The sequence below is a fragment of the Odocoileus virginianus genome, chromosome 20 (assembly GCF_023699985.2).
Source record: "Odocoileus virginianus isolate 20LAN1187 ecotype Illinois chromosome 20, Ovbor_1.2, whole genome shotgun sequence".
Classification (NCBI taxonomy): Eukaryota; Metazoa; Chordata; class Mammalia; order Artiodactyla; family Cervidae; genus Odocoileus; species Odocoileus virginianus.
In genome coordinates, this window is record NC_069693.1 from 5642598 (window position 1) to 5666838 (window position 24241).

General features: G+C 59.2%; 3 protein-coding genes across 7 annotated transcripts; 2 read left to right on the forward strand and 1 right to left on the reverse strand.

Moving 5' to 3' along the window:
* Positions 1–75: 75 nt before the first annotated feature.
* TBC1D17 (TBC1 domain family member 17) lies at positions 76–9560 on the reverse strand. Of its 3 annotated transcripts, none has more exons than XM_020886907.2 (18): positions 9470–9560; positions 9163–9261; positions 8620–8718; positions 8338–8412; positions 6906–7029; positions 5944–6151; positions 5388–5499; positions 5136–5294; positions 4675–4803; positions 4490–4593; positions 3974–4068; positions 3464–3580; positions 3267–3367; positions 3084–3183; positions 1746–1843; positions 1480–1596; positions 928–1014; positions 76–839 (listed from the first exon to the last, which is right to left on the reverse strand). In XM_020886907.2, the coding sequence occupies exons 2-18, from the start codon at positions 9181–9183 to the stop codon at positions 627–629; spliced, it is 1959 nt and encodes a 652-aa protein (XP_020742566.2). In that variant the 5' UTR covers positions 9184–9261; positions 9470–9560; the 3' UTR covers positions 76–626. The 3 variants fall into 3 exon arrangements, with proteins under 3 accessions (XP_020742566.2, XP_070306564.1, XP_070306565.1); XM_070450463.1 differs by having other exon boundaries at positions 1447–1596; XM_070450464.1 differs by lacking the exon at positions 9470–9560 and having other exon boundaries at positions 1447–1596; positions 9163–9277.
* Positions 9561–9567: 7 nt separating this feature from the next.
* On the forward strand, positions 9568–17943 carry AKT1S1 (AKT1 substrate 1). Of its 2 annotated transcripts, none has more exons than XM_020886918.2 (5): positions 9568–9659; positions 13717–14102; positions 15131–15208; positions 15303–15472; positions 16922–17943. In XM_020886918.2, the coding sequence occupies exons 2-5, from the start codon at positions 13724–13726 to the stop codon at positions 17063–17065; spliced, it is 771 nt and encodes a 256-aa protein (XP_020742577.1). In that variant the 5' UTR covers positions 9568–9659; positions 13717–13723; the 3' UTR covers positions 17066–17943. The 2 variants fall into 2 exon arrangements, with proteins under 2 accessions (XP_020742577.1, XP_070306583.1); XM_070450482.1 differs by lacking the exon at positions 9568–9659 and adding an exon at positions 9807–10311.
* Positions 17944–18747: 804 nt separating this feature from the next.
* Positions 18748–24112, forward strand: PNKP (polynucleotide kinase 3'-phosphatase). 2 transcript variants are annotated; one of them, XM_070450466.1, is made up of 17 exons: positions 18748–18857; positions 19110–19273; positions 19949–19995; positions 20324–20626; positions 21012–21091; positions 21169–21226; positions 21312–21419; positions 21719–21790; positions 22516–22564; positions 22671–22741; positions 22818–22910; positions 22995–23091; positions 23166–23227; positions 23413–23522; positions 23600–23687; positions 23787–23848; positions 23934–24112. In XM_070450466.1, the coding sequence occupies exons 2-17, from the start codon at positions 19123–19125 to the stop codon at positions 24049–24051; spliced, it is 1569 nt and encodes a 522-aa protein (XP_070306567.1). In that variant the 5' UTR covers positions 18748–18857; positions 19110–19122; the 3' UTR covers positions 24052–24112. The 2 variants fall into 2 exon arrangements, with proteins under 2 accessions (XP_070306567.1, XP_070306568.1); XM_070450467.1 differs by having other exon boundaries at positions 18843–18932.
* Positions 24113–24241: the final 129 nt, after the last annotated feature.

Consider the following 24241-nt stretch of genomic DNA (forward strand, 5'->3'; position numbering starts at 1 on the left):
ATGGTGGTAATCATAGTGCCCTTCACGGTTGTAAATGACACCAATGGATCCTTATGCAAGGAACAAAAAGCCCAGTTGACAGTGGGTGAAACACAAGTTTATTTTTCTCATAACAAGAAGCTGGTAGGCAGGGCCCAAGCGAGCAGCTCCGCAGGCCCTCCCATTGAGTTAGGTCCGGGATGTACCCCAGCTCATCTACTACGTGGCGGCTGCACACCAGTACCCCATCCTCGCTCCTCCAAAAGCCCCAAACTCAGGCAGGTAAGAGAGCGCTGCCTCCACAAGCCCCCACCACTCACCCACCCCTAAGGGGCTGCCTCTTACACCTCATCTGCCAGATCAGGGTCACAACGGTCAGACATCGACTGTGCAGAACGGTATGGGGAGACCATGAGCCTCCACCACCCACCTCCCCATCCAGGGCCAAGGCAGCGTGGTGGCCTTCCTCCCCCAACCTCTCGAGGCCACCTGAACAGGAAAGTGTCAGTTTCAAGAGAAGGGAGGAGTGGGTGGAGGGCCCTGCCCCTCTGCTCCTGCGTTCCCAGACTCTGGCAGGGGCGGGGGCGTGGGGCGGGAGCTGGATAAAGTGTCTAGTCCTGTGGGGCTGCTGCGGTAGCCCAGCACGGTTAGGAGTCGACACCTTCCTCGTCGTCGTCCTCTTCAGGCAGGATCTCCAGGCTGCTGTCGGGCTGCGTGGCCGTGGCCGTGTCCGCGGAGGGGAGCGGAGCCGGTGGGGCCCGGGTGGGCGACAGCGGCAGCGGGGAGGCAGGGGGTGAGGGGCTTTGGGGCTCTGCAGGCGGCGCCAAGCCTAGAACCTCCTGCACGTTGTGGGGTAGCTCCTGGAGGGTTGGGGGATGGGGGTAGGGAGCATCAAGTCAGAGGTTTCCTGGAGGTTGGGGGTGGTATCGGGAGGGGTCAGGGACTCACCCGGCAGGCGGTCAGCTGCCGGTAGAGGGCCTCGGCGCGCGTCAGCACGTCCTCCACACTCAGCTTCATGGTCAGCTCGTTGATGTGCTGCAGGGCGGCGAGGCGGGGGGTCAGGCCCGCCTGCCGGCCAGCACTCAACCACCACCGCCCCAGCGCCTACTCTGTGCTGCTTGCTGGGGACCCGGTGGAAGACACAAGGGGCTGGCCCTCTTAGGGTTCACAGAGGAGCCCTGGCATCAGGAGAGGTCAAGCTCTCAGGCTGATTGCCAGGCACAGCATACAAGGAGGGGAAGGGCCCGCCCCGCACTGATGCCCTGGGGGAGGGGCGGGGGCCCCTCTGAGAGAGGGGAGCTCTCTGAGGGAGCCAGGGGTAAGGCGGGGTAGGAGACGCACAGAGGCGTCCCCCAGCCGCTGTGCTCACAGCTCAGCTGACCACACTTTCAACAATCCTATTCTGAGGACCCACCACCCAAAGGGGCTGTGGCACAGGGGCGGTGCCTGCCTCCACGGAGCTCATACCCTGATGTGCCTCCGGGGGAGCCAGGGGCTCACCTTGAGGATCTCATTGGAGCCGAAGCCAGAAAGCATGAGGGTGTCCCGCTCCATGTCCAGGATGGCGCAGGCCACCAGCAGGTGCAGATTGGGGCCGGGGAGCCCTGTCCACAGCACCTGGCGAGCCCGAGGGAGGGGTCACTGGCAAAGCCTCCGCCCCAGGCCCCACCCAGGTCGGCCCCATGCCCTGCCCACCTCCCACCAGCCTCCCCGCCCACCCACCAGTCTCTCTGCCTCAGTTCTTCCCCTCAACCCAGCTGGCGCACCTCCCACAGCCGGAGGACATCCGGGAAGGGGAATTCCCTCTTGAACCAGATAAGCAGCCACCGGAAGCAGAAGCAGAGAGAACCAGAGTCCTGGGAGTCTGGAGCGGGGGACAGGGGTGGGAGGGGCAATGCTCTCTATCAACCCCAACCCCGCTCTAATTCACAGGGCACCCGACGTTCGGACTGGACTCTAAGAAGTCACGCTGATGAAGGACCTGCACCAGGCTCGCAAGTGGATGGAGAGCTCGTGGGGGTGGAGGGTGGGGTTGGGAAGGAGGTGGAGGGAGCTGCCCGGGTCAGCGGGAGCCTTCCCCATCCTGCCTTCCAGGCTCCAGACTCGAGGAGCCACCCCGGTCTCTACTCTCATGGGGGAGGGAGGCAGTAAAACCAGTCCACTCAGAGGAAGAACAACAATCTGGTCAACACCCAAAGCTGGTGGGGAGGGGTGTGAGGAACCGGGCCCTGGTGTACACTGCTAGCAAAAACGTAAGTTGGCAGAGCTTTCCAGGAAAGCAGTGATGGGGACGAATGTTTCAAAAAATGTACAGATATGTGTGGATATAAATCATTTCTTGGAATTTAAAGACATTATCCACAGATTTATCATGGTGAAAAACTACAAACCACCTAAATGTCCAGCAGGTCAGGCTAAATCTACTCTTGTACATCCTTAAACTGAACAGAACACCATGTAGTCGATAAAAACTGACAGTTTAGAAAACTTCCAAGTGACACAGAGAGGCAGCTAACATCCAAGTGTCCTTGAAAGTGGCATGTGCTAAGCCTTAGTTTTCTCTTCAGTGAAGTGAGACCAGCTACGTCTCTCCTTCCCAGTGTGACCCTGAATATCCGTGAAGAAATGTCCACCAATCAACTAGCTTATTTATCATCATCTGCATTCAAAAGAACAGTTCTAGCAACAGCAATTTCAACTTCCTTTCCCTGAATTTCCTGCATTTTTTACATTGAACAAGTAATACAGTCAAATTTTACAGCCACGATGTAGCTGTCCCACCCCCAAGAGCCCAAAGAACCAGTTTCCAATCCCTGGCTCAGGAGTGAGTGGAGATAAGAGCTAGGTGCAGCTGGGAATTGCGAGGAACCACAGCCAGGTCCTCCTCTGAGAAGTGTGACTGACGGGCACAAAGGAGCCACCTGACTGTGCAGCAGGGATGGGGGTGCCCACATCTGCATTTATTGAGGTTTTGCTCCAAACTGCAGTCCTGCTTTTACACATCACTTCTGGGTTCTGGGGGGTTGTTTCTCATTTGGACCACATCCACACGTTTGGATGTCATCTCTGGCCCTACCATCCCTGGCCCCACCCGCCACACGTACCCAGGAAGTCGCAGAGTGGCGGGTCCAGCACCCTGAGGAGCAGCAGGAGTTGCCCGAGCTGCCGCTTCATGGTCTCCTGACTCTCCTCGAAGTTCCCGTGCTGTGGGCAGAGGGCCTCGTGAGGAGCCAGAGCCCCCAGGGCCTGTGAGGGGGCCTGCCTCCCGCCCCCGCCCTAAGCCTCACCACACGCTCCATGAAACCGCAGAAACACCAGAAGGCGTCCACCTCGTTCTGGATGACGTAGAGGATCGGGGAGAGAAGGTCACTCATGCCCTGGACGTAGCCTGGGGGGACACGGGGTCAGGGCCCAGCCCAGGCCAGCAGTGCCCCCCAGCCCACTGGAGGGCCGGCCCCCAGCCCCTCCCCGGACTGCCACACACCGAGATCGAAGTGGTACATGCAGTAGGTCAGGAGGATGTCGTTCAGCAGGCCCAGCCCCGGGTTCTCGGGGCCCTCGTAGAACTTGTTGGTCCTATCGGTGCGGCTCACGTCCCGCTCTGCGGGGACAGGGGACAAAGTGAAGGTGTGAAAGGACCAGGGTCCCGTCCCTGCCGGCCGCCAGCACGCCTAGGCAGCTGTGGGCCCTCCAGAGACCGCTGGGCCGCTTCCACGGGAGGTGCTGTGCTTCACACGGGCTGGCCACGCCCTCCCAGCCGCAGACAGTCACCAAACCAGCGACAAGTGGGGACACAGCAGCCCAGGGAGATCACATCGCTTGACAAGATATCTCAGTGAATAGAGGGCAGATTTCAACCCAGGGAGCCTGGAGCACCCCCCACGCCTTGCCTCACCATCCTGGCCACTCACCCCTGCTCGCCCCCATCTTGCTCCCCTTCACCCCTAGAGGATCTCATTTCTGGCCTGGCACCCCCATCCCCACCCCCACCCACCGATGAGGCTGCGGTATCCATGTAGCAGTGAGTTCCTCCGCTCCTGCTCGGGGCTCACAGATTTCCACTGCAGCTTCATGCGGAAGTACTCGTCCCTGAGGGGGAGAGGGGAGCAGTAAGGACACCCTGCTGCCTCGCCCCGTGGGGCTCAGCCCAGCTCACCGCCACGCTTCCCCTCCGCGACGTCTCTTGGGATACAGGACACCCTTGTGGGCTTTTGCTCACAGTCTGTCAGCCCCAGTGGACAGACAGCCCCAGGGGCAGGGGCCAGGATACACCAGGATACACAACAGAGGCATGAGATAAGCCAGGAGAGGTGGCCGCACAGCAGGGAGGAAGCCTGCTGCGCATCCGTGATATCATATGGCCCGGGGGTGAAAACGGCATCAGACATGGGCCCACTGCCTCCATCCCCCTGTGCGCGGGCTGATGTCCCTGATCCCTGTGATCAAGGGATATGCTGTTGATCAAAAGCCTCCAGTGGACTCAGGGCGGGGGCCACAACTTCTCACTCACGTTTTCTTGCGCACATGGGCCTTGTGCTCCTCCGTCGAGCCCTCCCAGCTCAGGTACCCCAGGAGGAACTTCCAGGCCTCGCGCCGCAGGCTGGGGCTCAGACCCTGGGGGGCAGAGGTGGAGGGCAGCTCAGAGGGGCCTCCCCTTGGCTGCCCGCTGCCCTGCCCCCTCCCCCGGCTCCTCACCCCTGAGAAGATGCGGGCTTTCAGCTCTGGGACCCGCTGCAGGCGGCCCTCAGGGCCTACGTGGCCAGTCCACTCCTCCTCTGTGATGGGAGGCGCCCGCTCCACAGCCGGCCGCGGCCCCAGCTCCACCTGGAGGATACGAGGCGGGGCGGGTGAGCCCAGGGCCTCAGGTGCCTGGCAGCCCCCGGCCCTGCCCCTGCCCCCTCCAAAGCATCTCACAGCCTTTCTTAGCTGGACGGACAAACAGAACATGTAGGGCTGGAAGCATCTTCTTTCGTGGCTCAGTGACAAGGTTACCCCACCCATTAAGAACAGGCACGAGGTGCACAGGCTACAAGCACCTTCCACACAGTCCGTCAAGCAGCCCAGTGAGGGCGGTGCTGTTAGGATGTGAGCCTGGGGCAATGCGGCCCCGTGCCCAAGGTGGCTGCGAGAGCAGCGGCATCCACGCTGACACTCACACAGGAGATGACCTCGAAGCCAGGCTCGGGCTCGTCGTCTGGGGCCGGGGGCAGGTCAGGGGAGGCCCCCTCCAGGTGAGGCTGCAGGGCTCCCCGGAAGAAGTTGGTCACACGGGAGAAGCTGCTGAAGGTGGTGGAGTAGGGGTCCTGGAGGAAGCGCTGGGGACGGCGTGGAGGGGTGGTCACAGCCCAGCCACGAGCACGGTCCGCCCCGCACTGCCCCCGCCTGCCGGCTTGGCCCTGCGGACTCACAGACACCACGTTGGAGCTGTCCTGGTCGAAGAGCTGGAGGTGGTGGAAGGAGCTGGAGAGCGCTGACGAGTCGTGGGGGAACACGAGGTAGAGGCGGGAGTCCTGCGGGGAGCTGGGGGGCGGGGGGCGTGTGGGCGACCCCAGCCAGCGTCCTGACTGCCCGTGGGAATCTCCAGCCCAGGCCTGAGACCACGACTGCACCCCAGGGGCAGCCCGGGACCCAGGGCTGGCCAACAAGGCTCTCTCACCACCCAGCCAGGGTGACCGACTCGGGCACAGGCCGTGGAGGGACAGCCCCCAGGAAACTGCTTGGGTGTGGGCTAGAGGTGCTTTCTGCCCCCCGGGCCCCCCAGAAGGTGATACAAACTCAGAGAGAAAGGAGACCAACTCTTTCCATGATCTGGGGCCCAGGTCCTGCCTGATGCCAAACTACCCTTTATCCCGGGGTTATACGCGCCACACCACTTGATTCTCTTTTTCTGCCCTGAAAATCGGTCTGGGTTGTACTTCCTTCCCAGTTCTGAGGGGTCAGGCTGCAGCCCGGGAGCAGGCTTACCTGGCCAGGAGCAGGTAGCGGCTGAGGACGCGGAGCAGGGCGCGGGTGCCCCCGCGGTGGAAGTGCAGGGCGGGCAGGGAGCCGCCGGCCTGCGTGACCAGCACCAGGTACGCCCAGCTAAGGCCCGGCTTGGAACGGCGGATGGACCTGAGCTCCCCTAGACTCACCGAGAAGGCCCAGGAGCCCCGAGGGGAGCTCGGCTCCGCACCTGGGGGAGATGGGGAGAAGGAGGGGTTCAGGCATCTCCTGAGGTGCCTCCCCCCACTCCATCCCCCTCCCAGTCAGCCCAGGCCCTCCAGGAAAGGACTGAGGAAAACAAGGGGAGCCCGGAGCAGACATGTGCCTGCTCCAAAATCTCCCCAGGCTCCCCTCAACCCCTCCAGTCTGCTCCCTGCACCCCGTCTGTCTCATCTCCCACCCTCTCTTCTCTCTGGACCCCACACTCGAGCCACAGCAAAAGGCTGCAGTCTCCCAGCGCCCCACACCTCTGGCCTTGCCCTGGCTGCCCTGCCTGCGGGGAGAGAAATCGCTCACGTGCCCCCCAGAGCCGGGCTCTGGCAACACCTCTTCCTGGAATGCTTCTCCATCTCCTGGAGGTTAAATACCTCCTCTGGTGCCCCCAGCCCCACCGTGTGACTCCAGGATGGCTTGAACTTCCCTGTCCCCCTGCGACTATTGCCCCACAGCCTGGAAGACTCCAGGGGCAGGACTTACATGGGGGTGCCCACTATCAGGGAGCCTGGGGTAGGGGTCGACCAGACTGCATACCCTGGAGACGCTGGCCATGCTGGATGTGGGCTGGCGACCACCCTGCACCCCCACCCACTCTTCAGGGACTGGAGGCCAGTGTGGGTGGCCATCTTGACCGGGCAGCAAAGCCCGTGGAGCCATGACCACTGAGGACAAGTCATGTCTCTCTACCTGCCCACCCACTCCCAAGCCCAGGCACCACCTTAGTCTACCTCTCGTGGGCTCTGAATGGCGGGGCCGTGGCTGCACGGTGCTGATGACAGCCCAGTCGGGTTCATAGCCGGGATCAAAGGTCGGTTCCTCCTCAGAGGTACAGGAGTCACCCCCACTGGTGTCCTTGGGGGAAGGCAGGAAAAGAGACTAAGGGGTCATGGATTCCAGATCTGAGCCTCGAGGCCACCCTGGGAGGTAGCCCCACTGGACAAAAAGAAACTGAGGCAGAAAGAAGGCACCACACTTGCCCTCAGGGTCACCCAGCTCAGGAAATTCTTGATTAAAAGGCACCGACAGGAGTGAACATCCTATTCACGCAAGCCTCTGGGAAGGGCTGAGGGACAGCACAGACAGCTGCCCACAAGCTGCCAAACTAGCCCCTGGTTAGTTTCTGCCCTCCGTTTTGTGACCTGAAGAATTTTATACTTTTGCCAACATTTACACAGAACAGTGATAATTAGTAGTGCTGTCAAATGCTTGCAGCTGTCTGTCTCATGGGCATACATTAGGATGGATTATAGCTCACTGAACTCTACTGGCTGAGCGGAGACAGGCACCTAGTTCTGGCCAAAGGGCTGGATGTATCATTTCCAAGACAGACCATTTAACTGCCAGAACAAGACTTCTAGAGACTTCTTTCTACCACTAGGAATGGAGACTTTTGGGATGGTGGCTGCTCTAGCAGCATGTTTCCTTGAGTAATCATGATGAGTAGAACTCTTTTTGCCCACCTGAAATACACATGAAAAGTGAACAAAAACAGTTAAAAAGGCTGGAGTTCCAGCAGCCTTTTTGGACCACAAAGATATGTTGAGGATAGATGCCATGTGTGAAGGACTACGAAGCAAAGATGGAAGGAAGCTGAGTCACTGATACCATACGAACCTATACTGCTGCATTCTGGGCTTGGAAGAAAAAGAGAAAAGAGCTGCTATCTTCCCTAGGCCATTGGCATTCCTGTTCCATTTATGAACACCCAAATGCAACTCCTAACCAATACAGGAGGCTTCTGGGAAATCTCTTGCTTTTCCTGATGAGAAGGATAGATGTGACTGGTACCCTGCTGGACCCCCTTTTCCTTTTTCCATGCTCAAAGTCCTTATGGCCTGAGAGCCCCGGGACCTGAATCCACAGACTGAGTTATCCTCTTGCACTGGGGCAGGGCTGTCCCAAGCAGCAAAGGGGGCGAGGCGGTAGGTGCCGTCTCCAGGGCCACAAGTCGCATGGTGTCTGCTCTCTCTCCATGAATGGGCCTCTTCAGCCTCATTTCACAGAGAAGAGGAAACCGGGGGGCAGACAGAACTTAAGTCCCAACCAGGCTTATACATTCCCCAGTGGTAGGTCTGGGATTCTACCCAAGTCCTTCAAACGCTTTCGACTGCTCCGTCCTAGAAAAAAGCAAGTGAAGAAGAGGAAGCCAGGGAACCCTACCTTCTTGGAGAAGAAGATTTGGGAGGAATCTCCAGCCTCCTCTATAGGAGCCCAGTGCAGGAGGACATCATTGTCCTGTGGGAAGGAAAGAGGGGTTGGAGAGGCTACCCTCCAAACTCCCCAAACACTATTTCCAAACTTCTTCCCAGTTCTGAACTCTCAGCCTTAGAAAGCCACCTCTCCTTCCTAAGATCCCATAACTGACCTCCCCACTGTACTCCTACAGGTGCCGCCCTCCATCCCGCTCTGGGCCTGCCCGAGTCCTGCTCTCTCCCGGCCCACCTTCTCCACAACACGGATGACGCCGGCGATGAGGGAGTCCGGGTCTTGGTGCTTCTTGGCACTGGTGTGCAGGTACACGCCTCCTTTCTCAAACACCACCTGGAAACAGGTACCATTAAGGGGCGGGGCCCAAAGGGGGAGGGGCCCCAAAGACAGCCAATGGGAACAGACTGAGGGGAGAAGCTATGCACCAGGGGGCGGGACCCCGAGACACCTTTACCTAGGGGACGGGGTCGGCGAGATGAAGCCTGAATACCGACCAGGCTTCTCTGGGACCCTAGAAGACGGGGAAGGGCAAAAGTGCATTCCAAAGAGGGCAGGGCCCAGAAGAGCGCCTCAGCAGCCCAAGGGGCGGAGCTAAATGATATGAGTCTCCCTAGGAAGTGGAAGGAAGGAGTGACAGCGCGTTTATTAAGGGAATGGTGTGCTTGTTAAGGATGTGCCGGGCTCCGAGAATCCCTGCAAGGCCTGAGAAAGAAGTAGGTCACCGGAGGGGGAAGTTTCGCATCGACAGATGAGAAAGAATGCGTCTCTAGTACTTACCCTGTAACCGGCTCCCTCCATAGCCGCGGCGGAGGCCCCACTGCCCCGGCCCCCTCCTTTTCCGGGTCAGCGTGCTGTCACATCCGGATTGGACACTCCCTGCAAGCCCAGACAGTGGTAGCGTCCCTATCTGTTCTAGAACAGGAGTGGGTGTAACCATTTTCCAGAATGGGGTGGTTGAGCATGAACCACGAGGTTTTGAGTCACATGCCACAGACGCTAGAGGCGGAGCGGCCAGTGCGCAGGCGCAGTAGTACCTTCTTAACCACGAAGTAAACAAGGGGGCGGATCCAAGAGCTCCACCCACCTCGATCAAGCTGGCTCCGACAGGCCTAGTCCTTCCTCCATATTGCATGCTGGCATCGAAGCCAAAAGGATGCCATTTTGCTCGAGGGCACGGCCAAGGCCGGCGAGCTGAGGCCATGTTAATGCGGGGCAGTCCCATCTCTCTGCGGGGCGCGAAAGCAGGGTCCTGGAAGAAACGGATAAAAGAAAAGGTGAGAGGAGCTGTGCATCACAAGAGGCCCTGAAGGACTCGGGTTAAAGGGATGAAACCGTCAGTTTCCCCGGGAACGAAGCCGTCCCAGACGAATTCCTAAGTCACCGTCGAAAGCGGTCTGAGCCGCCATATTGAAACTGGGCAAACTGAAGCAAGAGAGGCTGCCATGTCGGCTCTTTGCCAGTCTTGGTGCTGAAAGGGGATAGGCTGGGGAGCCTATGTATATGTTATGGACAAATGATGTCTGGCTGGTTGCCACGTCATTAATGGACACTGCTTTCCACTAGATCTGTGGAAGAGGTTATTAGTCTATGAGGGACGTTAGCTCGCTTGAGTTAGTATACTGTAGTCCTGAGTGTGCATGTAGCAATTTCCCCATATTTTGGGGCGACAAGTCGAAATCTGGGTTTGTGTCTAAGAAAGTTGAAGCCTTTCTTTCACCATCTTTCTTATGGATACCCTGCCGTCTCCAATGCCCCACTGGGATCCGGCGAAGCACTTTTGCCGCCATGTTGGTCTCCGGCGTCTGGGGTTAGGGAGGCGGAGTGTGCAAAGTGGAGGCGGGCCAAAGATGCGGAAGTGACGTAAGGCACCGCCATGTCTTTTGAGGGCGGTGACGGTGCCTGGCCGGCCATGCTGGCTACGGGCACGTGAGTGGAGGCGGCGTTGTGAAGCGCGGTGTGGGGAGGATTTGGCCGTCCGGAGGAGAGGGGCGCTGGGTGGGCGAGCCGCTCGTGGGAAGGGTATAGCCTGCGTTGATCAGAGGGCAGAGATCGCTCAGTGACCTCACGCTGAGCGCTGGAAAGGTGTCGGCCGCGGGAACCGTCGTGTCTGAGTCTAGGCAAAGCTTGGACAGCCTTATCCTCCGGTCTCCAGACCCACTAGGATTTTTGACTTAGGCGTGGACCATGTCCACAGGGTCGGGGGGTTACTCGGTGAGGCCGCGGGGCGCCCCTCACCCGTCCAAAGGCGGGACTTCCGGTCCTGGCCCCCACCTGGGCGGAATTTCCTGTGTGCTTCCTAGCGAAGTGGGTCTTTTACCTGAGCTCCGGGACCAAGTAGCGAGTTCTGTGAGCGGTAGAGAAAGACCCCAGATATTCACCTGCCTCCGGCCACAGGGTGTATCCCCGAGTTCCTCCTACCTTGGGGCGGGGAAGGGGTTTAATTCAGTTTGACAGGTGGTTGGGGGGACTTCGCTGGCATGCTAGCTTCCCTCATTCCTTGGGGGACTTTGCCTCTTTCTTCATCTCTTCCTGGAGTCGCTTTCCTAACCTCACTCCCCACCTCATTCTAAAAAGTCAGTTGCCTTACTTGTCCCTTCTTCCTGTGGGGGACAAGTCTCACCTCCCTCTTTCCCTAATCTTCAGTTCAGTCACTCAATCGTGTCTGACTCTTCCCTAATCTTAAATACCTCTATTTGGCGGGAGAGGGGGGTCTTCCATCTATCAGCTCCGTGGAAGATAACAGGACTTCTTCTGGAACCTGAAGGGGTGGGAGACTCTCCTGGGGGTGGGGGGGTACTTGGCTTGGCTACTCTCCTTTTAGGTAACCAATGCCAGAGACCCCCCTGCCCCCAAGACCCCCAGGCCTTGGCAGAGAGGTCTGCGGAAGTTGCTCTCCTCCTCTTGGAGGATGTGTGGGGCTCTCATGGCCCGCTCACTCCCACTTGACTCTTCCCAGGTATTCCCAGGCTCTCGGAGTTTGATCTGCTCTCAGATCTCCTCTAGGAGAGGAGCCGTGTCTTGATATCCCAAGGAAGAGCCCCCTGGCCTGGCATCTCCAGGCTGTGCAACCTTGAGCCACTCACTCTCCTGCCCTGAGCCTCAGTTTTCTCCATCAAGTGGGACCCAAGGAGTGGCTATGAGACCCTGGGTACCTCCCAGTTCGGTTGGGCTTTGGAGTCTGTCAAGCAGACCACAGTTTCACCTCACTTCTGCTCTTTCTAGCTGTGTTCCTTCTGGCCAGTGCCTTAAGCTTCTGAGCCTCACTTTTCCCTTCTGGACTAGGAAGCCATAAATCTTTCCTCATAAGATAGGCAGTGTGGCATTTAGGATTAAGAACACATTCTGGTTCTAGGATGACTGATTCAGGTCCCAGCCCTCCGTCTCGGTCAAGACATTGACCCTGGTCAATGAGTCTCCCCAGGTCTCAGTTTGCAGTTGTAAAGTGGGATGATCATAGCTCCACCTTCATAGGGGTGGTGAGAGGGTGGGATGAGACTGGATTACACTCAGGTCCCTGCCTGGGAGGTGTGGTATAAACTTGCTCCAGGGTCTGTCAGGACTGGCAGTGGTTGCGTTCTCACTGCATGTGGCTGCCAGCAAGGGCTTTGTACTCCGTGAGCTTTGACTGTCTTGTTTGTGAGGTAACAGTTCCCACCTTTGTGGGTAGGTAGGAGGGGTCATGACTGGTGCAGAGTCCCTGCACGGAGCAAGTGCTCAGCAAACTCTGGCCTCTCTCATCCTGAGTCACAAAGAGGATGTGAATTGAAATCTAACTTGTACGACCCTGGAGGGCTAGATCACAGCCCAGCTCGAATCCCTCCGATGATGAGGAGCCTGCTGCCTCTTTGGGGAGGCTCCTCAGCTGCCCAGCAGCCCTGGCTCCACCACTGGTTTACTGGGAGAAGACAGTGAGGCACAGAGAAGGCCACTCAGTGGTCCAAGGTCACACAGCAGTCAGGGTGGGAAGTCAGGCTCCTGGTCCCTTGTTCTTCTCCCCTTGTAAGGAGATGCATCAAAGCAGGTCATCTACTTAGGGTGAGCCTGTCCTGGGGACACAGATCCCTGACCTCGGGTGGCTCATAGTCTGATGGAGGAGGCAGCCAGAGATACAGCTGTCACAAGCTCGTGTGACAAGAGCTGTAATGGAGGTAGCCAAGGGCATTGTGGGTCTAGGGGAGGCATCTGATCCATCTTGAGGGAGGACCTGCTGGAAGTGGAAGGACATTGTGGGCAGAGCCCAGGTGCAGAAAGCAGCCGGCATCCCATTTTCTGCTCCACTTCAGCTCTCTGAGACCTGCCATGTGCCAGGCAAGGCTGGTGTCTCAGAGGTGAATCCGACAGGCCTGCCCTTGAGGGCCTCCCACACTGGTTGGGGAAATGGATGTGGATCCATCCAAGCAGTGCTCCCAGAGGGATCTGGGCTAGAGTGGGGATCATTCAGACATTGCGGGAGCCCGTGGATGGGGAGGAGATGCCCTGAGCTCAGGCTGGGTGCAGGAGTGACAGGTACACAGAGACAAGTGGTCCAGGTCGGGGGGCAGGGGGGTTCACCTTGAATGAAGGCCTTGGGCCTCAGGAGTCTAGAAATATGTGAGGCTGGGGCGGGCCTTCCGGTACTGGGCTGAGGGCCTGTGACCTTGTCCAGGGGATGCTGGTACAGGGTTGGCTCTGGGGGTAAAAGGACCCCCTCACACACACACAGCCTGGGGCCTGGGTGCCTACTGAACTCGGCTGGGACCATGGTGCAGGGCTGCATAGTCCATCAGAAGTATGATCTGAGCCATGTGTATAACTTAACATTTTCTATGAGCCACATTAAAAAAGTAGAAAACAGATGAGATTCACTTTTGCCCTCTTATTTTATTTAGCCAGCATAAATAAACGTCATCATTTCAACATTTAATCAAGCTTAGATTGCTCATGAGATATTTTGCATCCTACCTTTTTGTGCTAAGTAATCCTTGACAGTCCGGTGTGGATTTCACCCTCTCGGCACAGTCTCATTTTGGTTCAGTTACATCTCAAGTGCTCCCTAGTCACGTGTGGCTGATGGCTCCTATACTGGCCAGGGCAGGGCTAAGAGGAGAGTCGGGGGCTGAGGGGACAGGGTGAGGATGGGGCAGTGGGCCCAGGACAGGGCCTGGAGGTCTGGATGGAGCAGAGTCCTGCAGAAACAGAGGGCGGGGGTTGGTTGGTGGGGAGATGAGCTCAGCTGGGATCAGGTGGCGAGCAGGGCTGGGCGTGGAGTCCAGGGCCTGGTGAACACGTGGGGCTGGGTGGACAGTGAAATCCGCTGGGCCTCAGCCTCCTCTGTCCTGCTCTGCCCCGCAGGGCGCGGATGGCGTCGGGGCGGCCCGAGGAGCTGTGGGAGGCCGTGGTGGGGGCCGCCGAGCGCTTCCGGGCCCGGACGGGCACGGAGCTGGTGCTGCTGACGGCCGCACCACCCCCGCCACCCCGCCCGGGCCCCTGTGCCTACGCGGCCCACGGCCGAGGGGCCTTGGCTGAGGCCGCTCGCCGTTGCCTCCACGACATCGCCCTGGCCCACCGGGCGGCCGCCGCGGCCCGCCCCCCTGTGCCCCCGCCAGCACCGCAGCCGCCCAGCCCCGCACGAAGCCCACCCCGGCCTGCCCTTGCCAGAGAGGAAGATGACGAGGACGAGGATGAACCCACAGAGACGGAGACCTCTGGGGAGCGACAGGGCATCAGCGATAATGGAGGTGAGGCGGCAGGGGCTGGGCGGCTCTTGGTCAGTCGCCTCCTTGGTGGGCTTTCCCAGAGGGGTGCGGCTTGCTTGTCCTGTGGGCTGGCCTGTGACTCACTCTGTGACCTTGAGCGAGTCGTTTCTCCTCCCTGAGCCTCAGTTTCCTTTCATCGTTTCCTGGGACCAGCTCTGCTGGGAGGTGCTGGGCACAGAGAAAGCCCACTCCGGGCCTTTTCTCTAGGTACTGCGGGTCTGGCCAGGGAATTAAGAGTCCTGACATGAAGCAGTGCCCTGTAGAGGACGGGGGGCGGGCGGGGAGGGAACCTCCTGAGCCGGGAGCATGAGTAGGACAGGACTGGTTTGCAAACTTGGGGTGCCTGATGCCTGTGAGAGCAGACACAGAAGTTAAAGAAGGTCGGGGGTACAAGCAACAGCAGAGGGAGCAACTGGCTGCAGTGGCGGAAACGAGCTTGGATGCTTCCCAGAGACTGGACTGTAACATTAGGGTTTTGAAGAGTGAGTAGGAGTTCTCCAGTGGTGGGTGGGTGGAGGGCTCAACTCAGGAGTTACTCACTTGTTACTGTTACTATCAGTGGCTGACTTTCTCACTGTTGCTGGACAAACCCATGGGGTTGGGGCTCAGACTGTGAAGCCAGGTGACCTAGTTCAGATCCTTATTAGGGGTGAGACTAAGGGGAAGTAAGTTAATCTCTCTGCACCATTGGGTCCTGGTTGTCAAACAGGGATCATAAGCATCTCCTCTTTCTCTCAGCCTGTATTTTGAGTCCGTTCATCCCAAATGAATCTTACAGATTTTGTGTTCATCCAACCAGTTGTTTTCACCCAGGGAGATGCCAGATAGATAGAAACGAGATTTATTTCTGCCGAAGGCCAGCCTAATAACCAGGGGAAAGGTGTGCAAGGCCCGAGGCTTGCAGGGGCCTGGCCAGTGCAGGGGACAGGGAGGCGGAGGCGGTGGCCGCAGCCCAGAGCGCTCAGAGCGCAGCAGGCACCGAGCGGCCGGGTCTCCTACGCCACCCGCAGGACTGTTTGTGATGGACGAGGACACCACGCCGCAGGCCCTTCCCCCCTTCTGTGAGTCAGACCCAGAGAGCACGGATGGTGAGTGTTGCAGGCTGGCCCCGTCCCCGGAGTGGGGGTGAGGGGAGCTGGGCTCAAGGCAGGGACGGAGGCTGGAGTCCGCACTCTCTCCCAGATGGCAGCCTGAGCGAGGAGACTCCCGCTGGCCCCCCCACCTACGCGGTGCCCCCAGCCTCAGCCCTGCCGGCACAGCAGTACGCCAAGTCCCTGCCTGTGTCGGTGCCCGTCTGGGCCTTCAAGGAGAAGAGGACGGAAGCTCGCTCGTCCGATGAGGAGAACGGGCCGGTGAGGGGCACGTGGGGGAGGCAGGGAGGAGGGCGTGGGGAAGGGCTCAGAGGCATCTCCTCCAGGAAGCCCTCAGACATGGATGCCACGTTTCCCAGGACTGATCTGCTCCTCCTTCTCGCAAGGCTGGTTCTCGGGCCAGAGCCCTGCAGTTTTTTAACTACATCGTAGCCTCTGTGGGGTCGCACAGAGTTGGACATGACTGACGGGACTTAGCAGCAGCAGCAGCCTTGTAGAGGGAGAGCGGCCTCTCCTTTCCACGAACAGCTCTGTTAGCAGAATACCTGATCTGGGCAGGGCGCAGGCGTTTTGGTGTCCCCTCCAAATGGGGAAACTGAGGCTCAGCGGGGTCAGATTGCTTTCTGCCCCCACCCCTCATATTCCTGGCCCCTCTTGGAATCTGTGCCCCCCTCCCTTGTCGTCCGTTCCTCCCACACCATCCTACACAAGTTCCTGGGCTGGCCTGGGTGGGTCCTCATTACCCATCACTAAAGCTCTGAAGCAGAAGGGAAACTGAGGCACTGAGGGTACATGTGACTTCCTGAGACTCAGCTGGAATTGGAACCCTGCTTCCTTTTGGAAAACAGCTCTGGAGGGAGGAGGCCTTGGGTCCTGTGGTTCCCCCTCCCTGTGACACTCAACGTCCTCATTTACAGACTGGCAGGGTTCACTGGCTGCTGCCATCCTTGTTTGGTGGTGGAAACATAATTAACTGAACCTCTGAGGCCTGAGTGGAAACATAATTAACTGAATCTCTGAGGCCTGAGTGCTGGGTCCTGGGCTGGCCTCCGAGAGGGCCTGAGTCCAGCTTCTGTCTGTGGCCTCTCTCATTCTGCTGGGCGTCAGGCCCAGGCAAGGGTGACGGGGTCCCTAAGGGAGGTAGCACTGGGTGCCGGGGCTGCAGGTAGAGTGAGGACCCCTCCCTGGTGGAGACCGACAGGGAGGGGCTCCTTTCTCTACAGCCCTGGCGACTTGGTTGTTCAGCTCTCTTTAGCAATCTCTGTGGTGATTAGCCCATGCCCTGCTATCTGCCCCATTTTTCAGAGGGGAGACAGAAACCTAGGGAGATAAAATCCCTGTTGACAGCTAGTGGCTGGCAGAAGCCTGATTAGAACATGACTGAGTCCCAAACCCGGTCCTCAGACGTGAGACTCTGGGTGAACACAGCCTCGATGGTCAGCACCCAGGCAGCACTTCCACTGTGGAAGGACCGCGGTGAGACAGGTTGCTGTACGTGCACAGAGGACCAGACTGAGAATGCGGGGAGGAGAGGGGCAGGAAGGCTTCCTGGAGGACGTGGTGCCTTGAGTTGGGTAGCAGAGCCCTAAATGGAGCAGGACAGGATGAAGGGCCTGCCAGGCCGTAGGCGTCGCAGGGGCAAAGTGCTGGGAGAGGACCTGGAGCCCTGGGGCGCAAGCTCTGATCCCGTCCATGTCGCCGTTCCCGCAGCCCTCCTCGCCGGACCTGGACCGTATCGCGGCGAGCATGCGAGCACTGGTGCTGCGGGAGGCCGAGGACACTCAGGTCTTCGGGGACCTGCCGCGGCCACGGCTCAACACCAGCGACTTCCAGAAGCTGAAGCAGAAATATTGAGGCCCAAGGAGCTTCCCGGCCCGGCGTCCGTCCCACCCCTACACTACACCCCTGCCCCGCCCCCGGGGCCCGCCAATCCGAGTCAGATCCGGGACCGGCCTCCTACGCCCCGGGCCACCAGGATTGACCAGTCCCTGCAGATTTCCCGCCACCCTTCCAGCCCACGACAACTCCCGCGCCGCCGAGCAGGGCCTATCCAATATCCGGATTGGGTCTGTCTGCTCTCTGCCCAGTGACAGATTTCTTTCTAGTAAGGAATTGGCTCGCTCCGCGACCGGGGCGTGGCTAATTCGCGAGGCGTTGGCTCCATTCCCGAAAGAGTCAAGCTCCAGAATTGGGTAATCGTTCTCCACTTCAGCATAGCGAATGGACGGCTCCTTCATTTGATTGACTTGAACACTGTAAAGGGCTTGACCAATCTCCGGAGAGACTCATCCACCTTTCTTGAGTTCCCCCATTTGATTGGCTCTAGCTTCCTGGGGGCGTAGCCAACTCCTCCTGTACCCAGGATTGGCCTGTGGCGTTACATTTACGTTCTTTACACTACTGGGGCTGGGGTTGATTTTCGCCGAAGTCCCGACAATTGTCCCTCTGGCCCCCTCAGGGATGGCCTGATCCGGTTCTTGCGTCTGACACCCTCTCATTGGTTACATCCCACAACTGCCTGCCAATCAAACCCGTCCTTGCATCCAGGACGTTACCAGCTCCCGCCCCTCTCCCCCCACCCCCACAGGTGCCTTAAAGGGCCCTCGTCCACCCAAGGTGGGGGGCAGGGGGCCTCACTCTCCGGCCCTGGTTTGGGGGAGAGAGTCGGGGGTGGGGATCGGGAGTTGGGAGGGGCGCTCTGAGATTAAAGAGTTTTACCTCTGACAAATGAATATGAAGTGTGTTCTGGGTATTCATTCAACATTTTTCGAAGCCAAATGAGCAGGTATCATTGCTTCTCAATGCAAAGTTGTGAATTTGATTCGCCCCCACTTTGCAAACAAGAAAAGGTAGATACACAGGGTGGAAGAAAGGATTCCATTCCTGTGTGATCGTGGAATCCCAATCTTCAGGGCTGTAAGTTTCGGAATGAGAATAGTTTTGAGTCGGTCTCCTGAGCCCACATAGTGCCCAGGAAAAGCCAGGAACCCCCAGCTGAGGCCGGGAGGTTTTGGACTAATGTAAGACAGCTGGAGGTAAAAGAACAAATGGCTTCTGGTCTGAGGATGCAGACGCGGGATACCCTTCTCTCATCAGATCACCAGCGATGGAATGCTAACAACAGAAAAGACTTCAACAGGGTAAACTATTACCTAGGCGCCTTTACAAATTATTTACATGTACTAACTCAGTCTTCCTTGTAACCCCACAAAGTGGAAACGATTATCCTCACACTGTAGATGAGAAAACTGCAGCATTGCAGGGTAGGGCTGCTGTCCCGGCAAGGTTTCGTCAACCGACAATAACCTTAAAGAGAAATTCCTCCTGCTGTAACAATCTCCGGCGAAAGAAATGAGACTTCAACGCGGAAAGAGGAAAATTTGTGAGCATGGAATCCACTCCCCCCTACTGGCCTGAGTCTCATACTGCAGCAGGGGAGATGAAGGTCAGAGCTGCAGAGGGACCGTAGGATCCCTGGGCCTGAGGCGGCGGGGCTTACGCCGCAGCGTCGCCAATGCCCCGCCCACTTCGGTAGGAAGAGTCATTTCCGTGGGCGGAGAGACAGCAGCCAGCCGAGTCGCCGGCACAGCGCCTCCGGCAAGAGCTCCCCGGTCGGAAGTGGCGAATGAGCCAAGCGGTGGCAGGGGTGAGCGTGGGGCCTAGGCGAGAGCGCGAGTTTTTCGGCCTTTGCCCTGGAAAGCTGGGATCCAAGCTCCAGGAGGTAGAGTGGGGCGTCGTCGCCTGGGAAACCGAGCTATTCCCGAGGCCGACGAGTGGGTGGGACTTCCGGAACCTTTAGCGGAAGAAGGGGATTCCTAGTGGAGAGGGCGGGAGGAGGCGGGACTTCCTGTAGCAACTGCGGGCTGCCACTCAAACCTGTTTCTCTATTTCCCCTTAGGCCGACTCCCAGAATGGCCAGGCTGGAGGCCCAGGGTCGCCTGTGGCTGGAGAGCCCCGCTGGGGTAGCTCCTCCCATCCTCCTGCCCATTGACGGGCAAGCTCTGATTCTGGGCCGGGGACCCTTGACGCAGGTTACCGACCGGAAGTGCTCCCGAAACCAGGGTAGGCGGGGCGGGGCCTGAGCTGGACCGGGTGGTGTGGCGTGCTTAACGAGCGGGAACACAGGCAGTTGGAAAGATAGACAAGAGGGGATATGCTTGGCCACCATGCGGAACTGCGTGGTGCGGCCAGTCCCGAAGTTGGTAGGTGCCCCCTGTGGCGAGCACAGAAAGAAAAAGGGTATGCCTGACCTGGATTTAGCCAGACACCTTGGACGGGAGCGGATGGAGTCCATCCCGAGACACTTGTCACTGGGCAGAGAAGGATACTCACAAGCTACCGCGAAGACTTGAATGAGGCCACGACCCTTGTTAAGCAGAGAGCCGGTTCTGTGGAGAAAAGTGCATATTGCTAAGCAGAGATGGGTGGTAGCGGGCCAAGCCCGGAATCTGCACCTTGTCAAAGTCCTGCATTGTCAAGGAGAAGCCATGTCCACACAGAAAAATACCTGCCGTGTCCCTAGGCGAGAACTAGTGACCTATGTAATTGTAAGGCCTTTATCTGGCTACTGCATGTCAAGGAACGAGCTAATCCTACTTAGAAAATAAACTGCTTCCTTCTGCCGAATAATGGGTGCTATGGCCCCATCCTGTGGTTTGAAGCGGGGCGTGCTCCCCAGTAAGGAGGCAAGCAGTCACTCAAGGATTCAGATCCTGACTCCACCCCTTCAATCTTCAGTGGAGCTGGTCGCTGACCCTGAGACTCGGACGGTGGCAGTGAAACAGGTACCGATTCCTTAACAAGAGGCAGCGGGCCTGGGGGTGGGGATGGAGGATATGGAGAATCGCCACCCAGCAGGGAACGGGCCCAATTGGGAAAACCAGACTCTGGGAGGGGAACAGGTGTGGCCCGTTGCAATAGGGTAAACATCCGTCCGCTTTTAAATTGGGTAAGACTGGAGGCTGCTAATCTTCGAGAGCCTGATTGGCGGTACACCAACGGGGCTCAAGGGTCTGATTAGCTGGTGGAGAAGGGCGAGTCCTTTCCCGGGTTATTTGATTGGAGGAGATTGCCGGGGGTGGGGCCAGCTCCAGTTACCGCCTCTCTCTACAGCTGGGAGTTAACCCCTCAACTGCTGGGACCCAGGAGCTGAGACCGGGTTTGAAGGGCTCTCTGGGGGTGGGGGACACGCTGTATTTGGTCAATGGCCTCTACCCGCTGACCCTGCGCTGGGAAGAAGCCCGCACTCCAGAATCCCAGCCAGACACTCCACCCGGCACCCCTCCTGGGACCCGAGAGGGAGAGGAGGAGAATGTGGAGCAGCAGAAAAAGCGGATGAGGAAGTCATCCCCTGGCTGGGAGACCTTCGAGAAACTGCTGGTGTTCACAGCACGTGATGTGAAGCCCCGGGGCAAGGTGAGGCCCAAACTGAAGACTGAGGGAGCTCGTGGCGCAGTCAAGTTAACACCCAAACAAAACTTACTTGTTTGGATTTTCATGGTTATTAGCCCTCCGAAGTGAAAATAAGCCATGGAAGGAGGCTGGGTCTGATACGAAACCCATTTTAAAGATTGAAATACTGAAGGGCTCGGGAGGAATGGGAGGTGATAGAGATTTCACTCTCTGCTGTCCAGGCGGTGGCCTTGTCCTTACCTAAGATGGGCAGGCCCGCTGTGACTAGTTCCCCACCTGTAAGGGGCGGTCACAGTCCCAGCTTGCAGAATTGACGCGAATCAGCCTTCGAGCGAGGTAGACCAGAGGTGTAACAGTGCTGCTCTTCCTCTTTTCTGGGTGACGCCAGGTGGCTGCTTTCGATCTGGACGGGACCCTCATCACCACCCGTTCTGGGAAGGTCTTTCCCACTGGCCCCAGTGACTGGAGGTGACTGGAGGCAGGAGGAGGGGGTGGTGAGGCGCATCCGGGCCCCAGGTCACCTTGCACTTCCTCGCCCACCCTAGGATCTTGTACCTAGAGATTCCACGGAAGCTCCGGGAACTGGCTGCCGAGGGTTACAAGGTGTGTGCCCCGTGGGGGCCGATTCACAAGGTGGGCCCGGGGCCTGATGAGGAGGGGCCCTGGTGATACCTCGTCTCCTTCACAGCTGGTGATCTTCACCAACCAGATGGGCATCGGGCGTGGAAAGCTGCGAGCGGAGGAGTTCAAAGCCAAGGTGGAGGCTGTGGTGGAGAAGCTGGGGGTCCCCTTTCAGGTATGGCTGCATGGGAGGCTGAAGGGCTATGTGGGGGTCAGAGAGGCTGAGACAGGGGCCAGAGAAGCGCGGTGGGTGAAGAGGAGGAAACAGAGACCCGGGGAGAAGGTGTGACATGGTGAGCCAGCTGGAGGCGGGGTGGGGGCCCTGAGAGTGGTTATGCTGACAGACGCATTTTAAGTGGCGCTTGCCTTGGTGAGTGTTGGCGTAGTGTCCTTGGGACTCAGGTGCCCTTGAAGGACTCCTCTGGGTGTCTGAGCAGAGTCAAAGACCGTGTCTGACTCCCTCCCGACCCACAGGTGCTGGTGGCCACGCACGCAGGCTTGTACCGGAAGCCGGTGAGCGGCATGTGGGACCACCTGCAGGAGCAGGTGAGCCTCTGACTCCCCGGGCTCCTTGCCCGCCTGCCCACTCCAGGTCTCTGCGCCATGACCTTCCCTGTTACCCCCTTCCCTGGCCTGGCCGCCTCAGTTTCTTTGCTATCATGTCCTAATATTGGTAGGTGAGGCAAGTGGTCTTAAACTCAGACAACCAGAGTGGTCCAGAGAGAAATTCCTCGTAGATTCATCCATGGGTTTGTTCTTCAGAACAAAGCTTCTTGAGCTGAACATATTAGTGGACTAGACAGACCTGCCTGCGCCCGGGTGCTCCGGGACTAGGGAGGGCGTGGACGACAAGTGTGTTGATGGATGTGTAAACAGTGAGGGTAAGGCCGGGTATTGATTGAGTAAAGGTTTAAAGCTGGTGAGTGAGGGAGCCGTGTGTCATCTAAGGAAAGAGCAGAGTAACAGCAAGTGCAAGGATCTTGAGGTGGAGTCGGGTGTGTTCGCGGGCAGGGAGGCCTGTGTGGCTACCGCTGAGCGGGTGAGGGGGGTCAGACTGCGCGGGGTCCGGAGCCGTGCCAGGTGGGGACGGGCGCCCTCTGGCGGCCCCTTGTGGAACAGCCGGGTGGACAGGATGGTCCGGCGAAGCGGGTGAGAAGTGGCCGAGGTCTCAGAGGCTAGACCCGACAGAGCAGACCTCCTGATGGGACTCAGTGCAACAAATGTGGGCATGGGTTCCTTACTGCCTCTCATGTGTCCCCGTCCCTGCCCAGGCCAACGAGGGCATGCCCATCTCCATCGGGGACAGCATCTTTGTGGGAGGTAAGGGCCTGGGGCTGGGGAGGAGGTGGGTGGGTTCTGGGTGCTGAGGCGGGGGGGGCGGGGGCGCCCCCAAGGATGCTGGTGGAGACCAGGCTCTGTGTTCCAGACGCAGCGGGACGCCCAGCCAACTGGGCCTCTGGGCGCAAGAAGAAAGACTTCTCCTGCGCAGACCGCCTGGTGAGTGCCCCACCTCGTCCCACCTCCAGGAGTCTGCCCCCACCCCACCCCAGCTGACTTGCAATCTTGCCCGCAGTTCGCCCTGAACCTGGGCCTGCCCTTCACCACACCAGAGGAGTTCTTTCTCAAGTGGCCTGTGGCCCGTTTCGAGCTCCCAGCCTTTGACCCGGTGAGGCCTGCAGGGCGGTGCGGGGGGCAGGATGGGGGGCGCACAGGGATGGGGTGTGGTCTCTTATCTTGTCTGCCCTCCCAGAGGAGCATCACCCGCTCTGGGCCTCTCTGCCTCCCCGAGTCCAGCTCCCTCTTAAGCTCAGACCCAGAGGTGGTCATCGCCGTGGGATTTCCTGGGGGTGAGACTCCCTGACCCGCAGAAGCCCCAGCCCCTCTGACTCCTCAGGCCCCACTAACCCTGCACCCTTCGCAGCTGGGAAGTCAACCTTCCTCCGGGAGCATCTCGTGTCAGCCGGATACGTCCATGTGAACAGGGTAGGACTCGGTCTTCAGTGCCCCCCGACCCCGCATGAACTGTCCTCTTGGTCTCCGCTCCCTGGACCGCTGTCCTTTCAGACTCCCCCGACTACATCACTCTGCCTCTGTGTCTCCCCGCCAGTTCTGGGTCCCTGTCCCCCTGGGTCTCCCAGGCCCCATCCCTGATCTCTCTGGGTCTCCAGGACACTCTGGGCTCGTGGCAGCGCTGTGTGACTGCATGTGAGGCGGCCCTGAAGCAGAGGAAACCGGTCGTGATCGACAACACAAACCCTGACGTGCAGAGCCGGGCCAGGTACCGGGGTCCCAGGGAAGGCCCCTGCAGGGTGGCCCTGGGCCCTTTACCAGCCCTCCCCCCCCCCCCCCCCCCAGGTACATCAAGTGTGCCCGGGATGCGGGCGTGCCCTGCCGCTGCTTCCTCTTCAGTGCCACCGTGGAGCAGGCGCGCCACAACAACCGGGTGAGCGAGCGGCCCGAGGCCCCCCCCCCCCCCCCCCCCGGCCACGCTGTCCCCCCCACCCCCAGCCCTGGCCTCACCAGCCAACCTCTGCCCCCGCAGTTCCGGGAGATGACGGACTCCTCCCACGTGCCCGTGTCTGACGTTGTCATTTACAGCTACAGGTGAGGGTCGCAGGGTCAGGTGGGGGGACATCGGGTTGAGCCCCAAGGTTGGGCCTCGCCTCCAGCCCGCACCCTCTGCCTCCAGGAAGCAGTTCGAGGCCCCCACGCTGGCCGAAGGCTTCGCGGCTGTCCTGGAGATCCCGTTTCGGCTGCACGTGGCACCGCAGCTTGAGCGGCTATACCGCCAGTTCTCAGAGGGCTGAGCCACCCTGCGCCCTCCAGCCCTCGCCCCTCGCCACAATAAATGCTAATTTTTTTCCCTAACACTTGGCTAGCATTTTGCTGGGGAGAAGGGTGGTTCACCCAGCTAGGCCAGCAGCACAGACCCGCTGGGCCCAGGGTCCCAGGAAGGCACTACTGAGAACTCTGCCCCCCTGGGAGCCCCTGCCTCTC

What these genes read in the sequence shown, in the direction of transcription:
- TBC1D17 (XM_070450463.1), bottom strand. Translation starts at nt 9,183, where the DNA reads ATGGAGGGAGCCGGTTACAGG. An exon ending in AAATCTTCTTCTCCAAGAAG is followed by an intron (nt 7,030 to 8,337) that starts GTAGGGTTCCCT and finishes CCTTCCCCCAAG; the next exon opens with GACACCAGTGGGGGTGACTC. An exon ending in GCGGTTTCATGGAGCGTGTG is followed by an intron (nt 3,184 to 3,266) that starts GTGAGGCTTAGG and finishes CTCTGCCCACAG; the next exon opens with CACGGGAACTTCGAGGAGAG.
- AKT1S1 (XM_070450482.1), top strand. Translation starts at nt 10,259, where the DNA reads ATGTCTTTTGAGGGCGGTGACGGTGCCTGGCCGGCCATGCTGGCTACG. An exon ending in GGGCATCAGCGATAATGGAG is followed by an intron (nt 14,103 to 15,130) that starts GTGAGGCGGCAG and finishes CGCCACCCGCAG; the next exon opens with GACTGTTTGTGATGGACGAG. An exon ending in CCGATGAGGAGAACGGGCCG is followed by an intron (nt 15,473 to 16,921) that starts GTGAGGGGCACG and finishes CCGTTCCCGCAG; the next exon opens with CCCTCCTCGCCGGACCTGGA.
- PNKP (XM_070450466.1), top strand. Translation starts at nt 19,123, where the DNA reads ATGGCCAGGCTGGAGGCCCAGGGTCGCCTGTGGCTGGAGAGCCCCGCT. An exon ending in AGGCGCGCCACAACAACCGG is followed by an intron (nt 23,688 to 23,786) that starts GTGAGCGAGCGG and finishes CTGCCCCCGCAG; the next exon opens with TTCCGGGAGATGACGGACTC. An exon ending in GTTGTCATTTACAGCTACAG is followed by an intron (nt 23,849 to 23,933) that starts GTGAGGGTCGCA and finishes CTCTGCCTCCAG; the next exon opens with GAAGCAGTTCGAGGCCCCCA.